Genomic DNA, 12,674 nt, shown 5'->3' on the forward strand with positions numbered 1-12,674 from the left:
ATTCTGAAGGCTGGACCAGGCCTGGGGAGGGTCACAGGGACCACAGGCACAGGAGGCGGTGGACGGGCCCGGAGCACACACTTCCTGCCGGCAGCTCCATGAGCTGTGCTGGAAGAGCCATGACGGCTGGCACCACCCCACACGGACCGTCTCTCGCCCCTACCTGCAGCTCTAGCCAGGAGGGCGGCTCCGTGCGCACCCCGTTGGCACAGGTGCGTCTCAGGCGCTCAGCACAGAAGGGCCCGTAGCCGACTGGCCCTTGACCGATGAAGTTCAGCAGATACTGGTGGGCGAGGAAGGGAAGGGGACGAAGACACTTAGCATAGAGGACACTTTCTACTTACTGTCCAGATTCTAGAAACTGTGATACTAATTGTAACTATGGATGTTGGATGTGTTAACTAACCTTACTTGGCAATCACTCTGCAATACACACCTATGTAAAATCACTACACTGTACACCCTACACCTGAACAATGTTATATGTCAATTATATTTCAATAAAACTGGAAAAAAATTTTAAATGAAAATAAAAATGATAATAGTGCTGGCAAAGGTGCATTGACTCGGGGCTCTCACACTGTGAGAAGAAATATCAATTGCACAACATTTCTGAGGAGTCATTTGTCAATATGTTTTAAATAGTACATAGTTTAAAAATGTACATACTCTTCGACTTAATAATTCAAACCTATGATAAAGGGAGATATATAGGTTTTTTTGTTTTTCATTTTTTTCATTTATTTAGTCTTTTGGCTGCATTGGGTCTTCATTGCTGTACACAGGCTTTCTCTAGTTGTGGCGAGCGGGGGCTACACTTCATTGCAACGCGCGGGCTTCTCATTGCGGTGGCTTCTCTTGTTGCAGAGCTCGGGATCTAGGCAAGTGGGCTTCAGTACTTGCAGCACGTGGGCTCAGTAGTCGTGGCACGCAGGCCCTAGTGCATGCGGGCTGCAGGAGTTATGGCACGCGGGCTCAGCAGTTGTGGCGCATGGGCTCTAGGGCGCATGGGCTTCAATAGTTGTGGTGAGTGGGCTCAGTAGTTGTGGCTTGCTGTCTCTAGAGCACAGGCTCAGTAGTTGTGGCTCAGGGGCTTAGCTGCTCTGCGGCATGTGGGATCTTCCTGGACCAGGGCTCGAACCCATGTCCCCAGCATTGGCAGGCGGATTCTTAACCACTGTGCCACCAGGGAAGTCCCTATAGTTTTTAATCATAGTGGTGTTTATGGTGATGGGCAATTGGAAGATGGATCCTAAATGTCCATCAACGAGTGAAATACGCGCTGGGACAGCACTAACAGATGGCATCAGCATCTGTTAATGGCATTAGCACTGCCATTTGGGAACAGTTTATGACATGAGAAGACACATAAGATAAATGAAAGCTGCAGGAGAGCCGATGTTCAAAATATGTTTGACAAGATGCTGAAACAAGGCATTGAAAACTTTTTTGTCTCTCAGAGAGATTCTTTGAGGAGATGCAGCCTGGAAGGGTTTACTGGTGTCAAGGGTGGCCCAGGGCCTAGGGCAGATGGCCAGGGTGACCACACTTCCTGCTGTCCCTGAAAGGACAAGAGGTAGTGATATTGTTTTCTATGTGATTCCAAGTATGACCCTATCACACCACAAAAGGCCAGGAATTGTAACGGAAGTTACCTCTGCGTGTGGGGATGACTTTTATCTTCTTTCTAGACTTTCTTCATATCCTACATATTACTTTTTTCTTTTTTTCTTTTTTTTTTTTTTGCAGTACACGGGCCTCTCACTGTTGTGGCCTCTCCTGTTGCAGAGCACAGGCTCCGGACACGCAGGCTCAGTGGCCATGGCTCACGGGCCCAGCCGCTCCGTGGCATGTGGGATCTTCCCGGACCGGGGCACGAACCCGTGTCCCCTGCATCGGCAGGCAGGCTCTCAACCACTGCGCCACCAGGGAAGCCCCCTACATATTACTTTTATCATCAGAACCAAAAGGTATATTAGAGTAGCAAAGGTTGGGGCCTCCAACACTTGAAAGCACCTCCCTTGTTAGTGCTAAGGCCTAGAGAGAGATGCTGCAGCCAATCTCTGGTTGGTGCCCACTCCTCAGACCCGTTTGCCTTTTCAGTACCCACTGCACCCATTGTCTCATTGTCTCCTGGTGACTGAGCCCAGGTAAGATGACTCTGCAGATCCTGATTAGAGGTTGGAAGGAGCATCCTTTTTTACAGGCGGGAAACCGAGGCTCAAAGAAGCCCAGGCACTGATACCCATCCTGGCCTGCAGTAGCAGGAGAACTGGGCCATGCATGGGTTAGGATGTCTGGACCTTCTCCAGGGCCCCGGGCCCACCCGTGCTGCCCCTGCCTTCAGCCCCTGCCCCCGGCCCTTCCCACCTTCATGAACCTTTCGGAGGGCGGGAAGCAGCCCAGGCACAGGCCAAGCAGGATCCAGCCCCGGGCCAGGCTGCTTGTTCTGTAGTTCTCCGAGAGCTGCTTGCAGATCTGGCAGTAAATCTCATCCCTAAAAGACACGGAGTGCTGGGAGGCCAGGCAGGGGGCTGGCTCTGGGGGAGAACAGGAGACGGGGTACAGGGGCACACAGCTCCTTCTGCACCCCTAGGGGCAGACATGTTTGCAGGGGGACCTCCAGCCTCCTCGCCTCCAATTGCTTCTGCTGCACACCCTCACCCCCCCATCACATCCAGGCCCACCGTGGACCCTGTCATCTCCCAGGACTGTGCTCCCTCCAATGTCTCGCCAGTGGGCTCTGTAGCCCCACTCCTTTTTTTCTTTCCTTAATATTTATTTATTTATTTGGCTGTGCCAGGTCTTAGTTGCGGCACGCGGAATCTAGTTCCTGAGCAGGGATCGAACCCGGGCCCCCTGCATTGGGAGCGTGGAGTCTTAACCACTGGACCACCAGGGAAGTCCCTCTGCACCCCCGTTCCTGATAGCCCTTGTTTTCTGTCTTCCCAAGGCCTCAGTCCTCCATCCTCCCAGTCAGTCATCTCGGCCCCTTGGGCCTTTGCTCCCTCCCTCACCCACTCCGCTCACAGCACCTTGACCCTCCAGCTGTGGGTCACGGCTACAGGGAGGGCCGAGGGGTCTCCAGCCAAAGCCCTGCTCCTAGTAGATCAGCCCAATCTGATCTGCTCCTTTCCCCAACCTCACAGTTATTTCAAACCTTTCCCTCTGCCTAGAGGCTCTCCCCCTTCCCCTGAATGCAGCGCCCCCCAGCCCGCCACTGCAGGGAGGGGAGTGGGGACTTCGAGGGGGAACCTCTCAACTCCTCACCTCCTGATCAGTTCCCATTCCCACAGGCTCATGAGCCTCCCTTCTCTGTGTCCTCTTGGGGAAGGGCTTTCCTCCACTCTTCCCTGCTGACTCAAGCCTCTATCAACTTATAAAAGTGTCCCATTAGCCTCTCCAACCTCACACATCCAGAGGCCAGCATCTTTCCCCTAGTTACACAGTGGTATGCTCCTAAGTGTGTAACAACCAACTCTTCTGGGGGAAAAAGCCCTGAAATTCATTGCATTTGCCAATTTCTGTGGTGTAAATATTCCCACCAGTGCTGATTTCAAGCTACCAATGTCACGTTGCTGACCACAGAGTTCAGAGGAGACGTGCACGGCCAGCTTTCCTGGGCCAGTAGAGTCAGTCCCAGCAGACCTCCACCTTCTGCAGCCTCTGCAGGCACTGCCATCAACCACTCCCCCAGACGGGAAATCTGGGGGCCACCCCAGGCTCCACCCGTCAGCCACCACATCCTACTATCTGTCTCCTGGAAATTTTCTCTGTCCCCTGCTCTCCACTTCTGCTCCCTGGGCTCCCTCATCAGCTCTGCAGCAGCCCTCTTCCGGCCTCCCACCCCCAGGCTCCATCCCTCCATGTCATTGCCAGGAAGATCTTTCTGGAAGTCGTCTATGATCATGGTCTTCTCTTAAAGCTTTTCCCTGTGCTCTAAGGATTGAATTTAAAGTCCGGGCCCCAGCTGGGACAAATCATCTGGAATTCCAGACCCTCAGGCTGTTTCAGAACTCTGTGACCCTGCTCACCCTCTCCCTCTGTCTAGCGAACACCCCTCCTCCTTCCCACTCCACCTGGCCCTACTCTTTTTCGGTGCCCCCACTGGATCACCACCTTAGCACAGGCAGTTGTGCGTCTCCGGGTCCTCCCATGCTCCCCAACTAAAGGATGGGCTCCTTGAGGACAGAGACACGTTGCCTTCATCTGTACATCCCCAGCCCACAGGCCAGGGCCTGGCCCTGAGCAGGTACTTAGTAAACATTTATTGAACATGTGGCTGGATGTGAAGTGGGGCATTTGCTTTGTCTTGGAATTTGGCTAAGACTCCAAAGCCAAGGATAAACAGATGATAATACTCAATATTCTAAAGAGATACACTCTTGTAGGATTTACTAAAAGATGGCAGAACCAGTCCAGCCAGCACGCCATCTCCAGCCTGCATAAAGGAAGGTGAGAAATTTGAAAGGTGATTCCTGGAAGCGACTTCATGGGAGTAGAGGGATCTCTGGCTCATCTTCACTACATCTAAGTGAGGGGGAGTGAGGGGGACCCAGGAGAACTGCTAATGGAGGTGGGGACTGTCTGCTAGAGACGGGACCCATCTCACTCCCCATCTGAGGCATGATGAGCCCCAGCAGCCCATTCCAGGGTACTGGAATGGGGCATGATGACAGAGCTCTTGAGAGTGCCTCGTTTGTGTCCCCTGGAGATACAAGTTGGGGGTCTCCATGAACAAGAGACTAGTGTCTGCCTCCTGCTAGAGAAGTCTAAGCCACGCTTGATGGGCAAAATGGAGAAAGAACAGTCAGGAGCTGAGAACTGCACTTGTACAGTTTGGTGGGGCAAGCGTGGATGGGTGTCAGTTGACAAAGAGGAGGCCATGGAAGGAGCTGGGCTTCAGGCATCTTGCTGGGATCCACGCAAGCAGGCCAACCATCATTCCAGAGGGTCCCAGTGGTTAAGAGGCTGTGGTATGTTCCATTAGGGGCTAGAGATGACAGAGAACCTCAAGGGATCCCTGAGACAGTGTTGGCCCCAGCTGGGGTCAGGACTGTGCGGAAGTGCCTACAGGGTATCTGAAGAACCCACAATCATCTCATATGGGTCTGCTATGTTGGAGGGTGTGGTGGCCAGTGAGGACTAACCATGAGAGAATTACCAGTAGAACCAACTAAGTTGGAAGAGTTGCCACATTAGTGTCATGCAGGCAGCTAAAACGCTAGTCTTACTGGCTTGAAGAACCAGAAGACAGAGTTTGGGTACCCACAGCAGTTGAAAGTGAAAAGAGAAATCCTGTAATGAAGACAACCAAAGAAAAGGAGTCCTACATTTTGCATATAAAATTTTCCTGAATCTCTGGCTCACCCTTGATCTACACATGTGTGGGGAAGACTCCAGGTAGTCCAGCAAAGGCTAAAATAACTGAACAGGGTTTCCAGCTGCTGCTCACCAAAGGGAGGCAGAGTTTGAATCCACCCAAGTTAACTGTCTGCCAAAATGAAAAGTCAACACTCTCTGAAGGAATACAACAGATTCCAGAGTCTCTAGACATATCATCCCCAAATGTCTAGGATACAACCCCAAAGTACTAGATTTCTGAGAAAATAACAGTCAGGTACTGGACATATGAGGAAACAGGAAAACCTGACCATTCTCAAGAGAAAAGGCAATCAGTGGAAACTGGCCCCAAGATGAACCAGATATTGGATTTATCAGAAAAGGTTTAAAAACTACCATAACTGTGCTCAAAGATGTAAAGGACACTATGCTCATAGTGAATGAACAAACAGGATATCTTGGCAGAGAAACAGAAACTATAAAAAAGAACCAACTGCAAACTCTAGAATTGAAAAATATAATACCTGAAATTTAAAAAAAATGTTGGATGGGTATAATAGCAGACTGGGGAAGACCAAAGAAGAATCAGTGAATGTGAAGATAGATTAATAGAGACTATCCAATCTAAAGAACAGAGGAGAAAAAAAGAAAGCAGGGATGAACAGACCCTCAGGGATGTGAGGGATAATATAAAAGTCTTCCATAGGTTTAATTAGAGTTCAAAGGAAAAGCGAGAGAGAATGAAGTAGAAAAAAATATTTGGAGAAATAATGCCCCAAATTCCCCCAATTTGGTTAAAAATAATAACTTAAAATATGTGAACTCTTGAGATACAGTAGTCTGTCCCTGAAAGCAGTATACACGGTTCTTTAAATTTGTATAAAAACACAATTCCTGTAAAGCAAATTGTATATAAAGTAAAATATATATAACATAAATGAGGGACTTGCCCGTTTAAATGGACTTGCATTAAAGCTGGTTATCAAATGAATCAACAGCCCATGATGAACTTGTCTTCCTAAAACTGGGTTTCACCCAGGGGTTTTAACGCAGAGCAAATAGAGAACACTTGATGATAACGTCTGCTGTCCTGAGACCCAGCCTGCAGGTCTCAGGGCAGGGAGCAGGATAGGGCTGCAGCCATGGGCTGAGAGCCAGTGAGGGGTCCCATGTTCTGAATGGGGTGCGACGGGGGTGGGGACTGACCTGAGGCTGGGCCGCAGGATGGCGTAACCCACGATGAACTGCACCTTCTCCAGATTGGACATGGGTCGATCTGAGATGGGCTCGTCAGGATCAAATACCTCTTCCCTGATATTCAGCTGGCTGGCCACCTTGAAACCCAAAGGCGGCAGTCAGGACAGCTGAGATTCTTCTCATTTGCAAAGGAGGAAACCGGGTGAAAGCCTGGAATGCTGCCGCAGGCCAGCCAGTGGGCGGCAGAGCTGGGAACAGGCCCAGGTGCCCTGTCCCTGGGCTCACCTGGCCCGTGACCCTGGAGGACCGCTTCAGCTTCATGGAGGAGATGTCCTTGGTCCCTCTGTCCCTGCGGTTGGGCCTCTGTGGATGGAGACAGTTCTTGAGGGATGGTGAGCTGGGGTAGCACCTCCCAATCTGACCCAACAGTGCCTAGGGTGGGGCTAGTCTCCAGATCCCCCAGCCATTTCCCAGCCGATTCACAAAGCGCCGAGCAGCCCCTCATCTTGACCGAGCTATGCACCACTGGCAGGTGTGCATTGCCATCCTCAGAGCTGAGTGAGGAAACAGAGGCGAGGGAAAGTGAGAAACTGGACAAAAGCTGCTCGGCCAGTCACCAGCCCTCTGGGAGGGCTCAGGACTGTCCTGATTCCAAAGCTTGGACCTCTCGCCAGCCAAGCAGGCTGGATCTGAGCCCAGGTGCCCAGGACAGCCCCAGGCTATGGTCATTCTCTGTGACAATTTGGCCGATGAATTGGAATACACTCCACCCACTGCAAGGTAGGGGCTTTCCCAGAGATCAGAAGATTCTAAGCTGCGGGGCCTGGGCTGGGTGGGGAGGGGTCTGCCCCCAGCCATCATGATTTGGTGGTCTCCTTAGGCAGGGGTCACACCTTGTCCTGATGGTGTCATGAGAAGTTGCTGCCAAAATTAGAGCTCAGGGCTTCCCTGGTGGTGCAGTGGTTGAGAGTCCGCCTGCTGATGCAGGGGACACGGGTTCGTGCCCTAGTCCGGGAAGATCCCACATGCCGAGGAGTGGCTGGGCCCGTGAGCCATGGTCGCTGAGCCTGCATGTCCGGAGCCTGTGCTCCGCAACAGGAGAGGCCACAACAGTGAGAGGCCCACGTACCGCAAAGAAATAATAATAATAAAATAAAAAAGAAAAACATTAGAGCTCAATGTGGGACCAGGTCTAGGGCTGGGCACCAGCTTCTGGGCTCGCTCAGTCCACTGCTTCTCCTCAGGGGGCACACGATGGTTGCTTAATAAATGTGCAGGAAGGAACACTTGAGATCTGACCTCTGGGAAGCCAGTCCTCCCTGTGCTCACCTTCCGGAGGTGCCAGTGGCTGGACCACCTCCCAGAGTCCCCTCCCTGAGAGGTGGCCAGCCTCCAAGGTGGCCCCCAGTGGCCCTTGCCTCCTGACATTCTCACCCACCGTGGCACGTAGGCATTGAAGCTTCCTTCCTGCTGTCTCTCTGAGGTCACTCATTGTGGAGGAAGCATATGTGAGAACACTCGGGCAGCACCATGGAGAGGCCCAGGTGGCCAGAGCTGAGGTCTCCTGCCAGCAGCTACGTGAGGGAGCCATTTGGAAGCAGATCCCATAGCCCCAGTCGAGCTTGGAGATGACAGCTTGACTGCAACCTCACCAGAGACCTTGAGCCCGAACTAACCAGCTAAGCTGCTCCTGACCCTCAAAAACTGTCTGAGATAACGAATGTGGGCTGTTTCAAGTTGTCAAATTTAGGGGGTAATTTGTTACATAGCAATGAATGACTATTACACTCTGCAGAGCCCACATCTCTAGAGGTCAGGGGAGTCAGGGCTTGAGTTTGGGCAACTTCCATGTAATCCCTGGACCAGATCTGGCCACGTGATGCCAGGCTGCAGACTCCCTTAGATGTCTATGCAGTTGGTCTGCACACAGGACCTCACAGCTATCTGAGCTGAGGTATGGGGCACTGTGATATTGTGATTTCTAATAAGAAATATATATTTGGTCTTTGCCCCCATTACTGGCACAGAGCTCCTAAAACCCTTGGAATTTCCTATGATAAAGGTGTCTTTTTATGTTAATGAGGTGACTTTTGGAAAGCACCTAAGGGTGGGTCTGGTTGCCAGGGGACAAGGGGACGGGGGGAGGGGCGGGAGATTGAGTTCAACTGGCTCAGTGGCCAATGATTTCGTCAATCGTATCTATGTAATGAGGCCTGCGTAAAACCCCAAAAGAACAGGGTTCAGAGAGCTTCTAGGTTGGTGACCACTTGGAGATTTAGGGAGAGTGGTGCCTGTAGAGGACACGGAAGCTTCTTTTTTTTTTTTCTATTATTTATTATTTATATTTTGGCTGCACCATGTGGCTTGTGGGATCTTAGTTTCCCGACCAGCGATTGAACCCAGGCCCTTGGCAGTGAAAGTGTGGAGTCCTAACCACTGGACCACCTGGGAATTCCCCATAGAAGCGTCTTAATCTTTCCCCACACCTTGCCCTATGCATCTCTCCCATCTGGCTGTTCTGAGTTGTATCCTTTTATAATAAACCAGTAATGTAGTAAGTAAAATGTTGCTCCGAATTCTCTGAGCCGCTCTCGCAAATTAAACCCAAGGACGGTGTCGTGGGAACCTCTGATTATAGACAGTGGATCAGCGAATGAGGAGCAATCTGGACTTGTGCTGAAGCAGGTGTTGTCTTGAAGGATGCAGCCCTTCATCTGTGGAATCAGACGCTATCTCCAGGCAGATAGTGTCAGGATTGAGTTGAATTGTAGGACACCCAGCTGGTGCTGAGAATTCTTGGTGTGGGGAGAAATCCGCATACATTGGAATTGGTGTCAGAATCATAGGCAATCGTGGGACTCCTAATGCTGGTGGGCCCGAGTGCTATCACTGCTGTGTCATTCCTTTGGACTATTTTGGTTAATTCCACTAAGATGACATCATGAAACCAGGGCTTTAGGAAGGACTTCTGACCAAAAATGGATGTGAATTAACCTTCCATCAGAGGACAGGGCAGAACATGGGTAGAGAACTTGGTCTCTGAATTCAGCAGAATGGATTCAAAGCCCAGCTGTGTCACACGTATTCACTGTGATCTGGGGACAAGTCACTTCACTTCTCAGTCTCTCTAGCTACAATAAACTTAATAATCCCTACCTCGTAGGGATGGCTCATCTGGAAATTAACTGAAGACAAGCAACTGGCACATAGCACGTCACCAGTCAGTAATAACATCTGTTGTTAGTATTACTGTCCAATGTTCAGGTCAAACCCAGTGTTCAGAGCCTGGGAGATCCTCTCCTATGATGACTGTATTAATTCACAAAGTCCTGGGTGTAATGCCTGACTCTTGAGTTCCTGAGTGCCATTCAAGACTGAAAAGCCCCGGGGACCCCTGGGTCCAGCAGGTGATGCTCACTCCACGTCTTGCCTCCCCCTTCCAGTCCAGCTTCCGGGGCCTGGGGACCCCGGAAGGGCGTATGCCCTTTGTGCCCCCGCCCACTGCGCACCTGTGCGGATCCGCCGTGTGCCGGAGGCTGGGCACCGCTCTCCCTGCCTGGGGCGTCATGGATCTGCCGCATCACCGAGCCACCACGCAGGGTGTTCCTCGCAAAGAGCACTGGCTCCGGGATGTCACCCATGAACCTCAGGATGATGTTCCACACAGCCAGGGCGGCCTGGGGAGACGGGGACAGAGTGCCCGGCTGGAAGCCAGCTCCACGCAGCGTGGAGCCCACAGCACCCCACCCGTGCCTGGTTCCCGCTGAACCAGGGGGAGGCCTGAGCCACTAGAAACCGGAGAACCAGGTACCGAGCAGTCAGCATCCTCCTCGTGGTAAAGCAGAGGGTATCGGAGCGGCCGCCGGATATGTGTGTGGCTGGCTGATTTCTGAAAGTAGGTCACGGCGAACTTGGGGAAGGTGTACTCGGCCAGGCCATCTGCGTCCTCCTCGGGCTCCTCCGTCATGGGGACCGTGTCTAGGTCAACCTCGGGTAGCTTCTGGGTCCTCTCTTCCAGATCCTGGGTGCCAGTGAGAGAGAGGGGCAAGGGTCTGCTGTCTTTTCAGATGTGACCTGGCAGCGTGTGCATCTTTGGGGGCCAGGGAGCCCCAAGAAGGGTCTGTCTGGCTATTGATGGGGTGCAGAATTATCCACTGCCCCTTGTGTTGGGGACCTCCCCGACCCTCACCCTCAGTGGGCCCCTGGTGGGCTGCTGGGTGCTGGGCGGGCCTCGGTGTGAAAGCCCCAGGTACCTGGCACTCTCTGCCTGCAGACCTGGGCTCTCCAGACACCCCCCACTCCCTACCTGCTTCCTGCTTGCTTCTGTCAAATGCTCCTCCAGTGGAGGGGGGCCGGGCTGCCTGCACTGCACAGATGATTTGTGTGTGTGTGGGGGGGGGAGCCTGGGCAGGGGGATGGGGAGGCATGAGCACCTTGGGGGTCGCCTAGGTCACTGGCCCAGAGCAGGATGCGGTGCGAGTCAACTGGACAGCCCGGAGCTGCCCCCAAATCAGACACGCCCTCCTCCTGCCGTGCGTTTTCTACCTCGGGTCCCCAGGTCACATACCGCAGAGCAGCAGCCACCGAGGTGCTCTGTGACAGGGGCCAAACGCATGCGGTAAACGCTGCCCGATTGAAAGCCCAATGACATTTGTGCAGTAAAGGCTCTAGGAAGCCTTGCAGGTAAGAAACCTGCTCAACTTGAAAGGGTTTGACCACAGAGACCCTCGCTCCTGTTTTCCTCGCGTCTTCACCCAGGACTGCAGAACTCACTTCAACACCTACCTACTCCATCGGCTCCCTGAGCTGAGTCTTGGCTTTTCAGTAAAGCCTAGAGGTTGGCCCCTAGACAGAGCCCCCCTCGCTGCTGGGCCGGCAGGGCCTATCTTACCTCGATGTGCGGCGTGGCCTGGCCTTCCTGCCCGCCCATCAGGGAAGGCAGGAAGCCGAACACCTGTTCTACCAACTCCGTGTCGGTGACAGTGTCGTAGATGGACTTACGCTTCCTGCTGGGGACAGCGCTTGGGCTTTTCTGCTCTCCAGCGGGGATGACCAGAGGCTCCTGCACAGACACCCCGGGGGGCCACGGTTACCACAGGCCCGGCTGGGGCAAGCCCCTCCCGGAAGCCAAATAAACCTCCTCCTGCCATATTTGTCCAAATCAAAACATTTCCCTCTAAAATCCTAGGTTTTAAAAGTGAGAGGGACTGGAGATCAACCAGCCTGGGCTTCTCCTTTCCCAGTGGATAATTAGAGGTCCAGAGAGGGGAGATGCTTGCTTGTCTTCACAGGGTACCATGCCAAAGCCCGAAGACCCCCAGAACCTAGCTGCAAACCCCACTCAGGCCCACCTGGTCCCTTCACAAAGAGTACCAAGGCTCCCCTGGGAGGGGGCCCTGAGCCTGCCCTGGTTTGTGGCCCGTCCGGGGCCATATGGGTGCAGGAAGACGCTGCTGACATGTCTGGGGCTCTGCACTCTTTCTTGCTCTGGCCACTGTACTAGCACTGTGCTCCGTGGACCCATTTTCATCTATGGAGCAGGGGAAGACTTTATCCTAGGCCCTCTTTCCTTATCACCACTGCCAAATGAGCAAGTTCTGAGGAGTGAGGCTGAGTCTCAGGTGCTCTCCGAATGGAGGAAATGGGATCACGCGAGGGTGAAATTTCAAAACGCAGGGATATGCATCTCGGCGCCGCTCCCCTGTTCCCTGCCCTCCCGCCTCTCTTGCCCGGACTCTCTTGAAGGCTCCTCTTGGTATTTCTTGGTATTTTTGGACCTGGAGGGGCAGGAGTGTCTGGCGAGAGCCCTATGTTGCTGCCCATTCCTTCCGCCTACCCTCCCTCACCTGGGCCCAGCCACCTCCCACCTGCCCGAGAGGGCAGTGACCACCTACATTGGCTTTCTGACGCCGGAAGTTCCGCCGGACAGCTGTGCCCCTGGCGTACGCCTGGATGACCACCACTGCCCTCCTCTTGGCCTGGACCTGCTGGCGCACCAGGTAGCCCCTGCAGAGGGCCTGCAGCTGGACCATCCTCTGCCGCATGGCCTGGTACTGCTTTGCCAGCAGGTGGCTCCGGGCAATGGCCTGCAGACGCTCAAAACCCAGGAGGACCTGCGGAGGCAAGAAGGACGG

At 53.1% G+C, this 12,674-nt stretch overlaps 1 protein-coding gene across 1 annotated transcript in view; it reads right to left on the reverse strand.

Annotated features, from left to right (window-relative positions):
• Window positions 1–12,674, reverse strand: part of MYO7B (myosin VIIB) — a 79,636-nt gene that overhangs the window by 18,433 nt on the left and 48,529 nt on the right. The window contains exons 20-26 of the mRNA XM_007461316.1: window positions 12,435–12,653; window positions 11,432–11,602; window positions 10,352–10,561; window positions 10,050–10,217; window positions 6,550–6,677; window positions 2,371–2,497; window positions 164–283 (exon numbers count right to left, since the gene is read on the reverse strand). Coding sequence (XP_007461378.1) covers window positions 164–283; window positions 2,371–2,497; window positions 6,550–6,677; window positions 10,050–10,217; window positions 10,352–10,561; window positions 11,432–11,602; window positions 12,435–12,653 — 1,143 coding nt within the window. The remainder of the gene's footprint in view (window positions 1–163; window positions 284–2,370; window positions 2,498–6,549; window positions 6,678–10,049; window positions 10,218–10,351; window positions 10,562–11,431; window positions 11,603–12,434; window positions 12,654–12,674) is intronic.

The sequence above is a fragment of the Lipotes vexillifer genome, unplaced genomic scaffold (genome assembly GCF_000442215.2).
Source record: "Lipotes vexillifer unplaced genomic scaffold, Lipotes_vexillifer_v1.1 scaffold158, whole genome shotgun sequence".
NCBI classification, from domain to species: Eukaryota; Metazoa; Chordata; class Mammalia; order Artiodactyla; family Lipotidae; genus Lipotes; species Lipotes vexillifer.